Source organism: Aquarana catesbeiana, linkage group LG02 (assembly GCF_042186555.1).
Source record: "Aquarana catesbeiana isolate 2022-GZ linkage group LG02, ASM4218655v1, whole genome shotgun sequence".
NCBI lineage: Eukaryota > Metazoa > Chordata > Amphibia > Anura > Ranidae > Aquarana > Aquarana catesbeiana.
The window spans coordinates 75,989,274-76,008,094 of record NC_133325.1 but is presented as its reverse complement, the minus strand read 5'-3'; the positions used below and the strand labels follow the sequence as shown (position 1 = coordinate 76,008,094).

The 18,821-nt window shown below is 44.0% G+C and overlaps 1 protein-coding gene and 1 pseudogene across 3 annotated transcripts in view; both read right to left on the bottom strand.

Annotated features, from left to right (window-relative positions):
- CNTN5 (contactin 5) overlaps nucleotides 1-18,821 on the bottom strand; it is a 2,213,095-nt gene that overhangs the window by 95,782 nt on the left and 2,098,492 nt on the right. For all 3 annotated transcript variants that reach the window (XM_073613049.1, XM_073613051.1, XM_073613050.1), the window contains 2 exons: nucleotides 13,576-13,646; nucleotides 13,186-13,420 (listed from right to left, as the gene is read on the bottom strand). In XM_073613049.1, coding sequence (XP_073469150.1) covers nucleotides 13,186-13,420; nucleotides 13,576-13,646 — 306 coding nt within the window. The remainder of the gene's footprint in view (nucleotides 1-13,185; nucleotides 13,421-13,575; nucleotides 13,647-18,821) is intronic.
- Nucleotides 8,219-8,283, bottom strand: LOC141130199 (U4 spliceosomal RNA; annotated as a pseudogene).

The window sequence follows — 18,821 nt, the reverse complement described above, 5'->3', positions numbered from 1 at the left end:
ATCAAATGTGCCTATTTTGAAGGCTTATATGCAAGTAATTGGCCACAAAAGGGGTATTGGGGTCTGGGTACTGCCCTGGAGGACATGTATCAATGCAAACATTTTTTTTTTAAACAATTGTTTTTTCAGAAGCAGTGATTTTAATGATGCTTAAAGTGCAACAATAAAAACGAAAAATTCCTTTAAATATGGTGCCTGGGGAGTCCCCTTAGTCTGCCTGTAATGTGGCGCATCTGTAGCATATATAGAACATGCTTCAGCAATAATGACATTTCTACAGAAAAAAAAACGAGTCAAATCACATTTAAAATGACTCACGATTGCAATTGCCAGCACCCGGCTATTGGAAAAAAAATAAAGAAAAAAACAGCCCCCCCAATGCATTATTTTATTGATTTTAAGGGGAACCCCATGCCAATTCTTTTTTTTTTTTTAAATGGCATGGATACCAGACCCTTATCCGGGCATGCAGCCTGGCAGGTGAAGAAAGGGGGGGGGGGGGGGGCGAGCGAGCACCCCCCTCCTGAATCATACCAGGCAACATGCCGTCAACATGGGGGGGTGGGTGCTTTGGGGCAGGGGGGCTGCCCCCACCCCAAAGCACTTTGTCCCCATATTGTCCCCATGTTGACAAGCACCTCATGCCCACAACCGTGGCCGGTGGTTGTGGGGTTCTGTGGGCAGGGGGCTTATCAGAATCTGGAAGCCCCCTTTAACAAAGGGGGCCCCCAGATCCTGGCCCCTTATCTATGTGAATGAGTATGGGGTACATGGTACCCCTAACCATTCACCAAAAAAGTGTCAAAAAGTAATAAAAACACAGAGGCAGTTTTTGACAATTCCTATAATAAAAAATAAAAAAAATTGTGAACCCCGATGTAAATCTATCGTCAATCCCGCCGTCTTTGATTATTTTGGAATCTAAAAGTTTGATTGCTCTATCAAATTGTCATGAATATGACCAGCTTATTCTACTAATGACTACATACTTTCACAACCCCCATTGCAATCTCATTATTCTGACTGGCTTGTACAGTTCGATAAGAATTTGTTTTTGACACTTAAAAACGTATGACTTCTTTGCAAGAGCACACATATTTATTATTAGACTGATTATCAGATGAATTGTATCTCGTCACATCAACAGCATAAGAATAGTGAATAACTACCGGAAGCTGACTGATGGATGAAGCTATCAATTTATCCCTGCTGCATAATTGACTCTAACATTTGAAAAAGCCGTGAAATGAGGTGTCAAGTCACAACATTGTCTTATTTCACATACTGAGCACATGCGCATACACTAGATTTCAGGTGTCATTTTTTACTAATTTAATTTGTGACTTAAACATTTTCACCAGACCATTCTTTTTAACAATAATCTTTCCATAAGATGATATGTACATTTAGCGTACTTTAGGAATTTTCTTTTGTTTTGCTTTTACGTTTCAGATGTAGCGCCCTCTGGGTTGGTTGCTATGATGATAGGTACATTTAGTTCTTTTTGGCTCCTCTGTAATACTTGGAGCAGCTATTAATTTCTTTGGGCTGTGCTAGAGCCTTTTGGAAGGCTTCTATAACATAGGGGGCTGGGGGAGTCAAATGGGAAGCTTTAATATATATTGTGCTGCAGCCAGTCCTTGGGGAGGTGTGCTCAGTATGTTGCTGGGGGAGGGGGACATAAATAGTCTGGGATTCTTATCATGCTAGAGAAGTTCCTATTCTAGGGGCTTCTGCTTCTTTGAGGCAGTTCTGCTGGTGTCTGATGATGTCCATCGAGGTCCTATCTATAGCAGAGCTTGGGGGCCTATTCCTAATTACCTTTGGAGCTAACTAAGCAGTTTCACCGCTACCGTAAAAATGGCCGTTTTTACATTTTTTTTAGCATTGATACATGTCCCCTGGGGCAGGACCCAGGTCCCCAAACACTTTTTATGACAATAACTTGCATATAAGCCTTTAAAATAAGCACTTTTGATTATTCATGTCCGCGTCCCATAGATCCTAGTGACTGTGTGATGTTCTACTTTTGGGGTGCCAGTGCTGGCTTACTTTCTGAGACAGCTCTTAAGGGGTCTCAGTTCTGGCCTTCCCCTTTGTTTCTGGCTTAACCTTTTGCCGACCGCCCACATACATTTACTGCAGGGCGGTGGCTCCTCTGCGCAGAATCATGTACCTTTACATGATTCTGCACTTCTGGGTCTGGGGCGCACATGCGCGCTGCCGGCGACCCACTCCCACTGTGATTGGACACAGCAGGAGCCAATCAGTGGGTCTGGCAGATTCAATGAATGCTGGCACCCAGCTGGGAGAGAAGCAGAATGGTGGTCTGCTTATGTAAACAAGGCAGATCGCTGTTCTGTCAGTAGGGAAGCTAATGATCTTGTGTTTCTGCAAAGCAGGAACACGGATCTCTGCCTTCCAACAGTACAAGCACCTTCCCTACAGTTAGTAAACACTCCCTAGGCACACATCTAACCCTTTGCTCACCCCTGATATTAACCCCTTCCCAGCCAGTGTCATTGGTACAGTCACAGTGCATATTTTTAGCACTGATCACTGTATTAGTGTCACTGGTCCCCAAAAAAGTGTCACTTAGTGTCCAATTTGTCCTCCGTAATATCGCAGTCCTGCTATAAGTCGCTGATCAATGCCATTACTAGTAAAAAAATAGGTAAAAATAGTAAAAATACCAAAAATCTATCCCATAGCTTGAAGACGCTATAATTTTTGCGCAAGCCAATTAATATACACTTATTGGGATTTTTTTTTACCAAAAATATGTAGTAGAATACATATTGGCCTAAATTGATGAAGAAATTGGATTTTTTTACATTTTTTTATTGGATGTCTTAAAGCAGAAAGTAAAAAATATTTTTTTTTCAAAATTGTCGGTCTTTTTTGTTTATAGCCCAAAAAATAAAAACTGCAGAGGTGATCAAATACCACCAAAAGAAAGCTCTACTTGCGGGAAAAAAAGGACATAAAAATGTATTTGGGTACAGCGCCGCACGACCGCGCAATAGTCAGTAAAAGTAACGCAGTGCCATATCGCAAAAAATGGCCTGGTTATGGGGGGGGGGGGGGGTGGTACAGTGCCATCTTAAGAGCATTATAGGCCCATGGGCAATACAGTGCACTGGGGCCCTGTCTACACAATCACGCACGAGAATAAAAATGAAAATTATCAATAAGGCTATATTTATTGGTACTTTCAAGAAAATCAGTGTTTAAACATTAACACAACATTTGGACAATATAACACGAGCTTGAAAAGCAAGTAATTGAAAAACAAGAAACTACTCACTTGCTGGTTGCTGCCTAGCTCACCAGTGCCCATCCATGCTGACCACTAAACTGACCTACCAGACCCCTACACTACTGATCCCCCCTGACACATACACTGATCCCCCCTGACACATACACTGATCCCCCCCTGACACATACACTGATCCCCCCCTGACACATACACTGATCCCCCCTGACACATACACTGATCCCCCCCTGACACATACACTGATCCCCCCTGACAAATACACTGATCCTCCTGACACATACACTGATCCCCCCCTGACACATACACTGATCCCCCCTGACACAAAGACTGATCCCCCCTGACAAATACACTGATCCCCCCTGACACAAAGACTGATCCCCCCTGACAAATACACTGATCCTCCTGACATATACACTGATCCCCCCCTGACACATACACTGATCCTCCTGACACATACACTGATCCCCCCCTGACACATACACTGATCCTCCTGACTCATACACTGATCCCCCCCTGACACATACACTGATCCTCCTGACACATACACTGATCCCCCCCCGACACATACACTGATCCTCCTGACACATACACTGATCCCCCCCTGACACATACACTTATCCCCCCCTGACACATACACTGATCCTCCTGACACATACACTGATCCTCCTGACACATACACTGATCCCCCCCTGACACATACACTGATCCTCCTGACACATACACTGATCCCCCCCCGACACATACACTGATCCTCCTGACACATACACTGATCCCCCCCTGACACATACACTTATCCCCCCCTGACACATACACTGATCCTCCTGACACCCACTTCCTTTCACAGTCTCCTCCTTTCTGGTATCCCGGTCCCCTTTACAGTCATCTTCTTTCTTTGCAACAAACACGGCTCCCTTTATGTCAGTGCCCCCCAGTGGGAGCTGTTCAACATTCCATGTAACAGACAGACGATTGGTTGCTAGGACTGCCCCCTAGCAACAAATCACAGGCTTTTTAACTTGAAAAGTTGGACAGCTCCCGCCTTCTGCTCGGACATTCTGTCTTCTACCTGCTTATTGTAAGGATGAAAGCGGCGGTGGGGGAAGGAGGAGTTGCACAGGAGAGAAGAGGACACCCAGGCAGGATGTTCAACAGGTTCACTGTTGTCACCCTGCACACGCACTCCACTCACCATGCACCGTCCCCAGCAGCGATACTCTGCAGCATGCACTCGAACCGTGCACATGCAGTAGTTGCAATGGGTCCTGCCACCTTCCTCCCCAGCCAGCAGTCACAGTGTATACAGGCAGTTTTCTATGTACTGGACGAAGGGACCCCGCATATTGGTATCGGGGTGTGCGGCCGCAGTGAGAGTGGAGCTGTCAAATCTAAGCACTGATGGCGGGGATGGGCTTGCCCACCAATCACTGGATGTTTACACTCAGGGCTAATAATTCTACATGAGAAATACGAGACCCGGGGCTTTTTGGGGACCCATTCCCTCCCAATGCCCCAGGTCGCTGGGCAGGTGGGGCTCCCCAGGCAACCGCCCAGCATGCCCATGAGAAAAGAAGGCCCTGATAACATGAACAATGTCATCCGTAAGAGGTCAATGCATCATCAGTCATGAATAGGAGATAAACAATCACAAAGAAAAATATATTCAACGCTTCACAAAATAGAAAACACTGGGTCATGGACCACGTGCCAAGTACATGACAAGTGTATGGCTCGTATCAACTAGAACAGACCAGCATCAAGAAGGAAAAAAGAGGGGAAGAGAGAAGGGGAGAATAAAAGGTTAATTAAATCCACAAGGTTTTTTTTTTTTACCACTATTACCACTACCACTATTAGTATTCCTTTATATTGGCTTTTAAAATGTACAAATGCAGCAATTTAGAATTTGGAAGAAAGGTTTAGCACTGGGAAACACTTTTTGCAAAATAAAAAGTGAATTTTATATACAGTTTTATGGATCAGACCAAAATGAGGGACAAATGAGGGGGGAAGAGGGACATTGTTCGAAATCAGGAACAGTTGGGAGCTAAGCCATAGCCAGCTCCTTACAAACATAGAATAATCAAAATCAGGCTATAAATACAATTTAAAGTCAGAGCCTGGATAGAGCAGCCATGGACACCAAGTTTCGGGTGCTTGAGGCATGTTGTATACCTGTAAGAGCCTCCTTTGTACAGACATCCAAAAGCCCTGAGACTGCTGTTGGTTGCCACCATCTTGGATGCAATGACAGCAGATTCACAGATGACAGTCTATAGTATTCCCCTTCGCTCTTCCCCTGGTAGCTACATAGAAGGTTATGTAGGGAGGTGAGGAGATGGGTGGAGGAGCTGGCACCATAGACATTATTTAGACACTCACAGAAGAGGAGCAAGGAAGCTGGGGGATGTACTAGGGAATTGACTCTTGCTGGAGTAGTCAGGTTTGCTAATGAGTTTAGAAGCACATTACAAGTGAATTAAAAAAAAAAATGTTTATGCTCTCTGCATACATCAGCAGATTAGTAATCAATATTTGCATATGAGTAACAGCATAGTCTAGGCAACTGAGATTGAATGTTTTGGAATGAAAAAGAAATGAAGTGTGCTTGAAACAGCTGACAGAGCGTATTATGAAGGTACTCACATGCTTGAGGAACAGAAAGGCTCACTTTAACCACTTAAAGTGATAATAAAGCCTCATTTTTTTTCTATAAAAATAACAAACATGTTATACTTACCTCCTCTGTTGCAGTGAATTTGCATAGAGCAGCCTGGATCCTCCTCTTCTCGGGTCCCTCTTCTGTGATCCTGGCCCCTCCCTCCTGTTGAGGGCCCCCATAGCAAGCAGCTTGCTATGGGGGAACCCGAGCCGAGTCACAGCTCCGTATGTTCATTCAGACACGGAGCCATGGGGGGCGCGGGCCGCCCCCACTCTCTCCTGACTGACTAGCTGACTTTGATTGACAGCAGCGGGATCCAATGGTGCTGCTGCTGTGTCTCAGCCAATCAGGAGGGAGAGATTCGGATGGCCGAGACACTCATGGACATCGTTGGACAGAGATGGGGTTCAGTTAAGTATTAGGGGGGCCGAGGGGGGGGGGGGGGCTGCTGCGCACAGGAGGCTTTTAATCTTAATGCATAGAATAAAATTAAAATAAAATTAAAATAAAAAACCTTCTGACTTTACAACCCCTTTAAGCTCTGGATGATTTTACCCCCTTCATGACCAGGCCATTTTTTGCTATTCGACGCTGTGTAACTTTAACTGGTAATTGCACGGTCATGCAATGCTGATCCCAAGCAAAATATATTTTTTTTTTTCACACAAATAGAGCTTTCTTTTATTAGTATTTGATCACCACTGGGTTTTTTATTTTTTGCGATATAAATAAAAAAAAAAAACGAAAATTTGGAAAAAAACACATTTTTTACTTTCTGCTATAAAACATATCTAATAAAAAAATAAAAAATAAAATTTCTTCATAAATTTTGGCCAAAATGTATTCTGTTAGATGTCTTTGATTAAAAAAATCCCAATAAGTGTATATTGATTGAATTGCGTGAAAGTTATAGCGCCTACAGACTATGGTATACATACTGGAATGTATATTTTTAAATTTTTTTTTATACTACAAATGGCGGGGATCAGCGACTTAATGGGACTGCGATAGTCAATCTGACACTAACTGACGCTAGGGGGAGCTGACTAACTGCCACTGACACCAGTGACATTATTGCAGTGATCAGTGATAATCATTGGTGGCTGGTGGGCTTTTCTTCTGTTGAGGGTCAGTCGCGGCAAACAACCAGCACTACCCTCCCCTCCTTCCAGGGGCGGCCACGGGGCTCGCGGCTCTGTCAGCACCCCCTCCCCATTTACTATGCAGCGGGCTGTGTCCTCCTCTCTTCCTGTGTCCTCCAGGCAGCAGCGGGTTTGGCTCCAGCATGTCTCCTCTTCCACAGCGCTAGGCATCCAATAGGATCGCCTAGAGCGTTGGCCAATTGAGAAACAGGTCTAACTGACCTGCCTCCTGATTGGCGGGGAGTAACTGTAGTGCTAAAATAGGGAAAATTAATTCGCTATGGTCACACAATTGGGTGAGCCCCGAGCTCACCCTATTTTGAAGCCTATTAGAGCCTCTGGCTATAATCAGGTACTTCAAAAAACACTCTATCGAAAAGCCAGTGGCGTGCAAAACACACCTCAAAAACTTCCACCCGGTGCCAAAAAAAAGTGCCCACACATAGAGAGTGAAACACAAAAACGTGCAACGGGTGTACAGAGTCCTCCACTAGGGAAGGACCTTAACCTGATCCCCCGGGGCGTTAGGCTCCAAACAGGGACTGAGGTACTCAGACAAAGGGTCCATCTGGCCGAAACCAGGCGGACCCCCACAACTGGAAGGTCTGCCGAAACAGACCGACCCAAGTACAGTGGGGCTCCCCCGAAGGGAGACCCCTCAAAGGAGAGGGCGAACCAAGCCAAAAGGCCTATGTCCACCCCCTCCCAAGACTTTCAGAGTAGGCCCGAGGACCCACACCCTACTCGCCACACAGTGACAAAACGTGTATACAAAGACAACCAAAAAAAAGACAAAAAAGTGACAAACAGGGGTAAAAGAAAAAGTGGGGAAGATAGTGAGATGGGAGAGTGAAAGTGGCCATTGTGCTATACAATGGCCAGCCCTCCGGCCAGGCATAAAAATTTCCCCTGGTCCTGGCCAAAAGGCCCGGCCCAAGAGGCAGGTGCGAAAAACATCCCCATCAGAAGGCTTCCCTTTCGGCTACGAACCGCTGCAGGTCACCTTCACTCCAGCAGGCTTTGCATAGCAACCGCAATCCCGTCTCTATTTCGCCATAGATCAGGGACGGAAGCAAGCGCCACCTCCTGGAAACTGATAAGAACAGATACTACACTTGATCATAGCCAAAAGGCCGAGAAGCAATTAGCAATAATCACGCCTCAGTTGAACCTCATTGGCTATGATACTGCCACTGCGCAAAGCTGGGTGCTGGGGCCTGCATGCGCGTGCCCTAAACCAGGAAGTAGGCAGCTCTGTATGGGTACTCTTTGCCTACACCGGCAGCTTGCCCACAGTACATTGTGGGAGGGCGGGAAGTGGTTAAAGTGAACCTGTGACCTTTAGAAAATTTCAAGCTGACACCTACCATTTGTTGCAAACACCTTCAGGTACCTTTATGTCATTTTGGTTCTTCTACTCAGTGCCACAGTATAGTATCACCAAACAGAGGTGTGCTTTTTTTCCGATAAACAGGATCCATCTTTATGGACAATGGCTCTGGCCCTCTGGCTCACTATTACTAAGGCTGCCCATCTCAGCGATGGGCCATTGGTGAGGCACAAGGAGGTAGGAGGTGGTCGGTCAGTACCACTGATCAGAAAGAGAGAGCTCTTCAGTGTGCAGATCAGCCTTGGCACCATTTACAATATGAAAAAGGTGGCACGGCAAGTGGGGGATCATGACAAAGAAAGAAATAATTAGGTATAACCACGACCATGAAGAATATGTAACACCATAAGTGAAACATATGAAAATGGTGAGCTTGAAGCTAACTGCCAACGATATATACAGACACAAATCCTCGGAAAAGTCTTGCCATAATGATGGGAGTTTATTTAAATCAGAGGGCACACTGAACAAGCAGCAAGTACCTTAAAGCGTTTCAAACCCTTAGTACTTACTCATAAGAAGACCTCAAGGTCAAGGTACTTGTACGATGCTGCTTGTACACCATGCTCTCTGATTTAAATACCCAGCGAAGCGGCAAGACTTCTCGGAGGATTCCTTGTATCTGTATATATTGTTAATAATAGAACTTGGCAAAGTCTGAGGCATCGGTGAAGCTAAGTGTAAAGCAGAACTGATAGCTGGATCTCCCTTGTGACAATGGAGGCTTATTTGTATGTCTCATTAAAATAAACTGCTCTCAAGTTACAAAAAAAAAAAGGAGGTGAAATTCAAACTAAAGGCAGATAAAAACAAACACAAATTGATGCAGCTCTGTATTCATTAATATATTCATAAATGTATTTTTTTAATGCAAGCAATATAGGCCCTTGGGTACTTGGCATTAGCCTCTTTCAGTCCCTGTACAGCAGAGATTGGGAGAGAAAGAAGCAGCACAAAAAAGCTGTGCTGCAGTGCTCCTGTACTGTAAAGCCTCATACACACGATCGGATTGTTGGCCAACAAAACAGTGGACTATTGTCCTAAGGGTGTTGGCCCAAACTTGTCTTGCATACACACGGCCACACAATTGTTGGTTTTTCAGCCTTTAGCTCCACCCTTTGGGCTCCTTTTGCTTATTTCATGTTAGTAGAAGTTTGGTGAGTGTTGATTCGCTTTTTTCATTTCACGCTTTTCATTTCGCTCTTTTCATTTCATGCTTTCCAGTTCGTTTCTGAATGGCTGTTCCTCAACCAAACATGTTGCGGGATCGGAGGAGATAACGTGTTATTTCTTATTGGCCTTGGAGTTATTGCTTTGACATTTTTTTTTTTTGGTTGAATAATGATTTTATTTGGTATATTTTCTATATTTTTGGATACATAGAATGCACTTTTTGGTTAAGTTCTATTGGCAGATAGCATGTCTAATTTTATTTGTTTTCTTTTTTTAACCTCCCTGGCGTTATTCCCGAGTCTGGCTCGGGGTGGAATTTCAGTACCAAAAGCAGTAACCCCGAGCCAGACTCAGGATCGCATCGCAGGATCCGGGAAGAGCTTACTTACCTTGTCCCCAGGATCCTGCGATGTCTCGCAGTGTGAGCGGCTCGTCCTCTGCTCGATTCATCACGGAGCCAAGCTCCGTTCCCTGCGAGCGTTGCGACGCACGGGGACGGGGAACGGCGCCAAATTCAAAAAGTGAAACACACACTATACATACAGTATAATGTAATCTTACAGATTACATTACTCTATGTAATTATTTCACCTCCCTTTCGTCCCTAGTGGTCTGTCCAGTGTCCTGCATGCAGTTTTATATTATAAAAAATGTTCTTTCTGCCTGGAAACTGGAGATTGTCCACAGCAACCAAAACTGTCCCTTTACATCAAAAGTGGTTTTAGACCAGCTAGAAAACAGCGATAATAAATTAGAATCACTCGCAGAATTGAGTGATAGTGATTTGTGGGGAGATCTGTCATCAAACACTGAAAGTAATAACAGCGACAATTCTGCAACTGAGCAAATGTCACTGTTTTTGATTTGATTACATTATTGAATAATTTTTATTATTATTATTTGGTATAATTATTTATAGTTATTTATTATATTATAATTTATGATTTCGTTTTTCAAACTTTATCATACCCGGGATGTCTGCTAGACTCTGGTTTGGACAGATTTAAGTGAATTATTCCTAAGAATTACAGGCCTACGATATAAAACGCCAAATTTTCATGCAAAATAATTGTACCGCTTTCAGCATCGGAAATCTGACATAATCATACCGCCAGGGAGGTTAATGCACAATAAAAAAATTGTGTAGAATAATACTTGGCTATGTGTTTTACTTCAGGGAGTAGGCGGTTACATTTAAAAAAATACAATGTAAAATTGACAAGGGACACCAACATAGTTGTATCTTTGATCTTAAAAACTACAGGATAATGGTGTTGTGGTAACTTGCCCAAAAAAATAAATAAATAAATAATAATATTATTCTTGATATCACTAGAGAAAAAAAGCCTTTGAAAATTTGTTTGCAATAACTTCATCAGTATCACCAGCAAAGCAGCTTCATTATTATCCCATTAAAGAAGAAGAGAATTGTGCGCTGCATTTGGAGATTTCATAATTTGCCACGTCACAAATGTTAATTCTCCATTACAAACACTAGTTTACAAGCTCGACCGTTTCTGGCTCCTCCTTGCTGCTGAGCATGCGTGTTTGTACTTTGGACTTTTGTCCGACGGACTTGTGTACACATGCTCAGGAAAATCCGTCAACAGACATTTGTCCGTGGAAAATTTTAAAACCTGCTATCCAACATTTGTCCGCGGAAAATCTGACAACAATTGTCCGATAGAGCTTACAAATGGTCGGATTTTCCACCAACAGCCTCTCATCACACATTTCCCATCGGAAAATCCGATCGTGTGTACGAGGCTTTAGGATGAAAGAGCAGAATGACAGAAGCAGTCTTCTGATTCTCCTTCCCCATCCAGTCACAGGCAAGACCTGCAAGGGCGTTTTTTACACAGGCAGCTGGAAGGCAGTAAAAACAGGCGATGGAGCCACGGTTTTACCTCCCTCTGGCCGCACACCCGAATCTTAATATTACAGCCCGACTAGTGTGTTCCTATGCCATGATGCTTTGTTTCACAGCTGCAGTATTTTATTTTGGGCAGCAGAGATTGAAAAGAGGAGCCACCTGTCAAACGCGCCCAATGAGACCGATGGGGCTGCGCCAGAACTACCTAACAACAATGTGCAATGCACGCGATTACGGCACAGAAGTGCGGCATTTACAGAGTTAAATCAGGTGATAAGGGAGGCGATATAACGCCTCCATATCACTTGTCAAATGCCCTCTGAAAAACAGAACATTGCATGTGTAAAAGAACCCTGAGCCCGGGTTCACACTGCCGCGACTTTGAATCTGACATCCCTGCGCGACTTTATCGCGGGTCGCATACAACTTCTTTAACAGTAGTTAATGCAAGTTGTTTTAAAGTCACACCAAAAGTAGTGCAGGAACCTTTTTCTATATCGGAGAGACTTGAGTCGCACCAATTAGAAAGGTTCCATTGCAGTTAATAGAGGGTGACTTTGAAGTCGCATGACAAATCATGGCAGTGTGAACCGGGGCTTAGACCCCATACACACCTAGCGATTTGAAACGTGTGTTTTTTGGGCTTTTTTTTTTTTTTTTGCACATTTTTTGCAGGAAATGCGTAAACTCAGTGGGCTTCCCTATGCTACAAACATGGCAATGGAGTTTTTTGCCAGACCCTGATATATATTGTGCTTTTTTGCTGCGTTTGTGTTGCATAACAAATTTATTTATTTTTTTGCTGCATTTGGGGTGCCATTAACAATTTCATGGCACCGCAAGTGTGACACGTGTTTTTTTGTGTATTCCGGGAATGCACAGATGTGAATGGAGCGATACTTAGGGTTTGATTTGTAAGGCAAATAGGTTGTGCTCTTTGCAAGTGCAGCTGCTCCAAAGTCTAGTAAATGAGCAGAAACTCTGCTGGCATCCATCATCCAATCACGTGCAAGCAAAAATGCTGTTTTTTTTTTTTATTTTCCTTGCAGGTGATTGGGTACTCTTTGCAAAGTGAAGATTGAGCTCATTTACTAAGCTCTGGAGCAACTCCACATGGAGAGTGCAACTGCACTTTGCAAAATGCACAGTCTATTTGCCTTTAGTAAATCAACCCCTATGTGTTACTTACTTACTACACAATCAGGAGAAACAATATTAGGTCTCCTCTCCTGCCAGACAAGGCTGTGCTGGGTGGCAGAGCTACGTATACCTCAGGACTGGATGGACAGAAATACACCCCTTTGGCGGATAAAATACTGTAGCTCCTATTTCTATATATCACACTATGGGGTTGGTTTACTAAAACTGAGAGTGCAAAATCTGGTGTAGCTCTGCATAGAAACGAATCAGCTTCCAGATTTTTTTTTTTTGCCAAAGCTTAATTGAACAAGCTAAAGTTAGAATCTGATTGGCTACCATGCACAGCTGCACCAGATTCTCCAGTTTTGGTAAATCAACCCCCCTATATATACATATTTAGCAGTTTGCCTGAAGTTCAGCTTTAAATACTGGTTATACTGTATTAGTTATATCAACAGCCATCAATAAATATTCTGATTTTGTGGAGTATCCCTTTAACTGTATTTATAATAATAATGTTAGGTTTCTCACCTCCCTCAGCAGAACAGATGAACACGATATCACTGAAGGGGCCATCGCCTTTATTATTGTACACCCCAACTTTCACTTCAAAAGGTGTGAGCGCCGGCGTGCTTTCATCTCTGTAAATAAACTTGGAGGCATCGGAGGAGGTCACCATTTTCTCTTTCCATCCCCTGGTGTCATTTGGCCTGAATGCCACGATGTAACCAAACCCCTCACCGTTCTGAAATTCTTCTGAGACGGGCTGGAAAAGTCAGTGCATTATTTATTATTAACCAAGGAAACCGGAGTCCTGTGTCCACATGTGCACATGAGATTGCAGGTCGAGTAAATATAAGGAATAACGTCACAATAAAATGAACATCACTGCCGAGATAAATTTAATAAGGATAAGCATACCTCCCATGTTATCACCAGTTCATGGCGCCTTCCACTTCCACCGCTGACATTTGCTGGGGGAGTCTTGGGCACTGGAACAAAAAAATAAATGAATAAAAAGCTACAATAGTAAACCTTAAAATAAAAATAAAATAAAAATCATTATTATCAGTAAGGCTAGTGGATGAAAAGAAAAAAAAAAAAAAAGACCGAATTTTGCTTACCCTAGGTGAAATATTGTATATCAGATTGCAATCTAGTTTGGCCTGTTAGTCTGTATATTCAGGTGATTTGAAGACGGGTATAGAGCTATTAAGGGTTCTTGTACAAGGTACAAATTTATGAACATCAGCTATTCTGGGTAGAAAGTTCCTGTGTAAAAACACGAGGATGGGCTGTATACCACATGAGTATATGTGTATATTTGTGCACATAAATGCGTGTGTAGCACACCCCACATAGGAGTTCTTCACAGGCACACAGAGTCAGAGAACAATCTGTAGCAGGGGCGGACTGATAACTCATGGGGCCCCCGGGCAATAGGAGATTATGTGGCCCCCAGGAAATCAGAGATTATGGGGCCACACAGTATACACACAGTATACAATCACACAGTATACACATACATGTACACACAGTATACACAGACAGATGTAGAAAAAACACAGATTTATACATACTGTCCCTGGTTTTACTGAGGCTGGCAACCCTGATGGGGCCCCCTAGTGGCCCAGGGCCCTCGGGCAGTGCCAGAGTGGCTCAATGGTCAGTCCGCCCCTGGTCTGTAGCTTTGTTTTTGTTGTTTATTAGGGGGTTGACTTGGATAGGGATGGGAGGTTATGGGATGCCCACCTGATTTCGGCAGTCTTCAGGGACAATTTCCTATACACATCTATACACAGACTCCTCTTCACTTTCCTCCTGCACTCTCTTGGCCTTTCTCTTGCTCAGCCCCTGCTGGTACACTCCTAGAGGAACTTGGCACCTTGTCAGTTCAGAAATGGCCTATTACAAGCAGGAACTCACAGGGGTTGATTTACTAAAGGCAAATCCACTGTGCACTACAAGTGCACCTGGAAGTGCAGTAGCTGTAGCTCTGAGGGGAAGATCTGCAATGAGGGGAAGCTCTGCTGATGTCTATCATCCAATCATGTACAAGCAAAAACACAGTTTTTTATTTTCCTTGCATGTCCCCATCAGAACTACAGCGACTGCACTGTCAAGTGCACGTTTAGTGCAGAGTGGATTTGCCTTTAGTAAATAACCCCCATAGTCCCTTGACAGTAGGACATATGGTGTGACGCATGTAACTTTCCCCTCTAATTCCTTTGTGGTCACTGGTCCCAGCACCGCATATTCAGGCCCTGCCAGCCCTCATGGCTGCAGCTGCCTCTCTACACCAGTCCACCCGACTGACTCTTCACCAGCCCACCCGGCTGACTCTCAGGAGATCTCTCAGTGAAGGAATTAAGACTTAAGCACACTGCTGTCTTTAAGGGAGACTGGCTCCATGTGGAAGCCTTCCTCCTTGTTAGTCCCCAACAGTGCTGAGCTACTCACTCTGTCCTCTCTCGCTCCCATGTGTCCTCCTTTTTGTTTTAGCAGGATTCTTCCAGCACCCGAGCCCCGGCCCAAGGCAGGACACACCCCCCCCAGGCTAGAGGGTACCCCTCAGGGCCACCGACAGCCTCCTCAACACTGCATCTCCATCTTCCACCCGACTGCCTCTGCTGGCATGGCCCATGACTATTTATGAGGTTGTCTCAGCCGCCTACCAGCCCACCACTGGGGATTGGCTGAGGCCTCATTAATATGCATAGGAAGTTCCTCCTAACCCCCACCCTCTAGCAGATAAATATATATATAGAAGATTCTCTAACCTTCTAGACCAGGGGGAGGCACCAGAGAGCTGCCAGGATGAGTCATCCAGCCCTGAACTCTAATGAACCCTGACCCAATTAAGACTCACCAGCTTAAAGGGGTTGTAAACCCTCAAGGTTTTTAACCTTAATGCATTCTATGCATTAAGGTGAAAAACCTCCTGTGATGCTCCAGACCCCTAGAGCCTCCCTTTTGCTTACCTGTACCCGGTCTTTCCAGCGACGGGGACAAGCACACCAGCTCCAGCTGGTGTCTCAGGTCCTGATTGGATAGATTGATAGCAGCACAGCCATTGGCTCCCGAGGGAGAGCGGCTCTCCAACAGGGCCCTCGAGAAGAGGAGGAGCCAGGAGCGCCACTGAGGGACCCCAGAAGAGGAGGATCGGGGCCACTCTGCAAAACCAACTGCACAGAGGAGGTAAGTATGACATGTTTGGTTATTTTTGTTGTTTTTTTAAAACGTACCTTTACATATCTTTTAACATGTATGTCAGAGTATGGTTTGCCTACACTAACTCTAACACACACCAGAGGGTCCTACACGTGCATTTTTGCGTACACATACACATGCATAGACATTCTTTTGGCTGTTTTTTTGTCAAGGGGGTGGGATGTACCAACGTATAAATGCAAATTTACGCATACTCTTATGTTCGCATGTAAAATATTGACAAGTAACATAGTTTTTTTGTATTTTTTCTTTACTAACCTATATGTAGCATAAATTTAAATGCCCATATGTACAGGCCCATTAAAAACAATGGGCTGCATTTAGATCAGCAAGAAAAAAAATAAAGTCCGAATGCCTTAGGTCTCATTCACACAGCCGTAAAAATGTTACTAATGTTATTACATGTGTTTTCTAGAAAAAAAGTTACTGCGTAATGATCAGTAAAACACTTGAGTATAGATGTGTTTACCAGATCCCGCTCGGCCTGTAGCAAAATGATGGCCAGGCAGGATGTTCGTCGATCCAGACGGACGTCAAATGACATCCTCCAGGATCATGCCTCTTGCACGGCTGCGGCGTGATCTGATCCTTCAGACACAGCCGATGACTGATCAATGTACTGGCCCGCTGATGGTACCATGTGATCGCTGTGACCAATCACAGCAGATCACATGACAGTTGTAAACAATGGATGCCTGGCTTCCTTTCATGCCATCCATTGTGTATAATTGTGTTGCTAGCTGTGATTGGTCACAGTGATCACATGGTACAGACAGGGCCATTCACAGCCCAATCACAACTAATCACAACAAAATACACTGAATCAGTTTTGTTCAGTAAAAATTGTTGCTTATACCAATAAAATTCACTGGTATAAGCAATCCTAATGTATAAAAAAAAAAAAACCTTATCACAGGGATATGCAATTAGTGGACCTCCAGCTGTTGCAGAACTACAAGTCCCATGAGGCATAGCAAGACTCTGACAGCCACAAGCATGACACCCAGAGGCAGAGGCATGATGGGACTTGTAGTTTTGCAACAGCTGGAGGTCCGCTAACTGCATATCCCTGCCTTATCACTTTCCCAGAGCAGTACAGTGTTACTATAGTAAAAAAATTATAAAATTCCAATTCACATGACAGGAGAGTGTGCCCGGCTCGCAATGGAGCTAATTCACACACCTCCAGGACGGCCGCGGTCCGCACTTGGAAAGGGTCCTGTGCGTCTTTGGTTCCACTTCAGGTGTGAATTCAGGCAAAAATTTGCACCTGAATCGGTGAACAGAGACGCACCGGACCCCTGCTGTGAGCCGCGGCTGCAGCATGTGTGAACCTGACCTTAAGCGAATAGCCTATTTGTCTTTATTAACTCAACTCCTATATCTCATGGCAATCAAAGAGTTAAAACAAACTCATGTCTACACTCAGCTGAAGTTCTGTCCACTGAATTCCTTTGCATCAACTGAACTGGAAGTGCTCTGCTGCGACCACCTATGGGTTTAGCAGCACAGTTTGTGTAAGCTGCAGATCGGGGCGGTCTTTGACCCTGATCTGCATTGACTGAAGGCCAATGTCTCCATTAAGAGCATGTGTCACCCATTCTATACTATCAAATTGGGGTACATGCATTCAATACACTACTATAAAACTAACGAAGATCAAGCATGTAAAAATATCACTATAAAGTATATAAAAGTGTGATTATATTTTCTTGAAAACTAGATAGAGTATTGAAACTTTGATGCTACTTTGAAGTGGTATGTATATTCTATTGGGCCAATCGTGCTGGAATCACACCAAAGTAGTACAGGAACTTTTTCCAAAATTGTGCCATGCTGAGTTCCAATGATGTGAACAGGCACCATTGAAAACATTGAATGTGATTTCCATTGTCATGCAATTCTGTGCAACTCAAGTCACATCTGAAATTTCACTAGTGTGAATGGAGCCTAAATTAGGATTTGATATATTATAGAACACAACTAGAAATGTTAATTGTGCTTGAACAGCACCCTGAAAATTTACTTTTTGTCTTGAATTCCTCCTGAAAAAATAGCAGCTCTGTTCCTGACATGTGATTACACCTAGACACTCAAGTTCTGTACCTAATAGGTATATGAGTAGTCTGAGATCATCGGAGGCACTGCTATCTCTGACTGCTAGTCTTGTGAGACTTCTAATGACATTTGGAGATGTCACTGCTTTGCTGCTTACTGTTCGTCTTGCTGCAGAGAGGTCTATATCTGAAGACCCGCAATGCAAAGCTCTCCCTGTTTCTACTACATTTATTCTGTGGACCTGTGCTTGAAAGTTACCACACAAAAAATCCCACATCACAAAACTATTCATCAGAGGGGCAGCGATGACATCAGAAAACAAAGCTCTACCTCTAACAAGATGCCCACCTCCACATAGAGACAAACCGTGAAAAAAGCCATGGTAAGTCAACAATGTTGAAAAGATCAGCTGCAGGTAGACCACAGGCAATGCTAGTGACTAGTTAGGGGCACAGTTTCTACAATACAAGTCCTCTTTAAAGGAAAAGTCTGAAAGCTTGACTGCTAGCCTACTGATTCTTGTACAAATAATTATCTCTGCTTGTTAAAAGAAACACTTAACGATTTTGCATTAAATTTCTTCCTTTGTCTGCTATTCTTGCCTATCAGCTCCTCCCCTGCCAGAAGCCCGATTTGTGAGCGTTCCTGATGTGTAGCTGAGGCAAAGCTCAGTTGCTTTTGCCCTCTCTGCTGTGAGTCCATCTATTATTCGGTCAGTGTGTATGTTTTCCAGGCAGTCATGCTGACACCAGGGGCGGACTGACCATTCGGGTACTCGGGCAGTGCCCGAGGGCCCCATGCCACTAAGGGGCCCCATCAGGGTTGCCATCCTCAATAAAACCAGGGACAGTATGTAAAAAATCTGTGTTTTTTTTAAA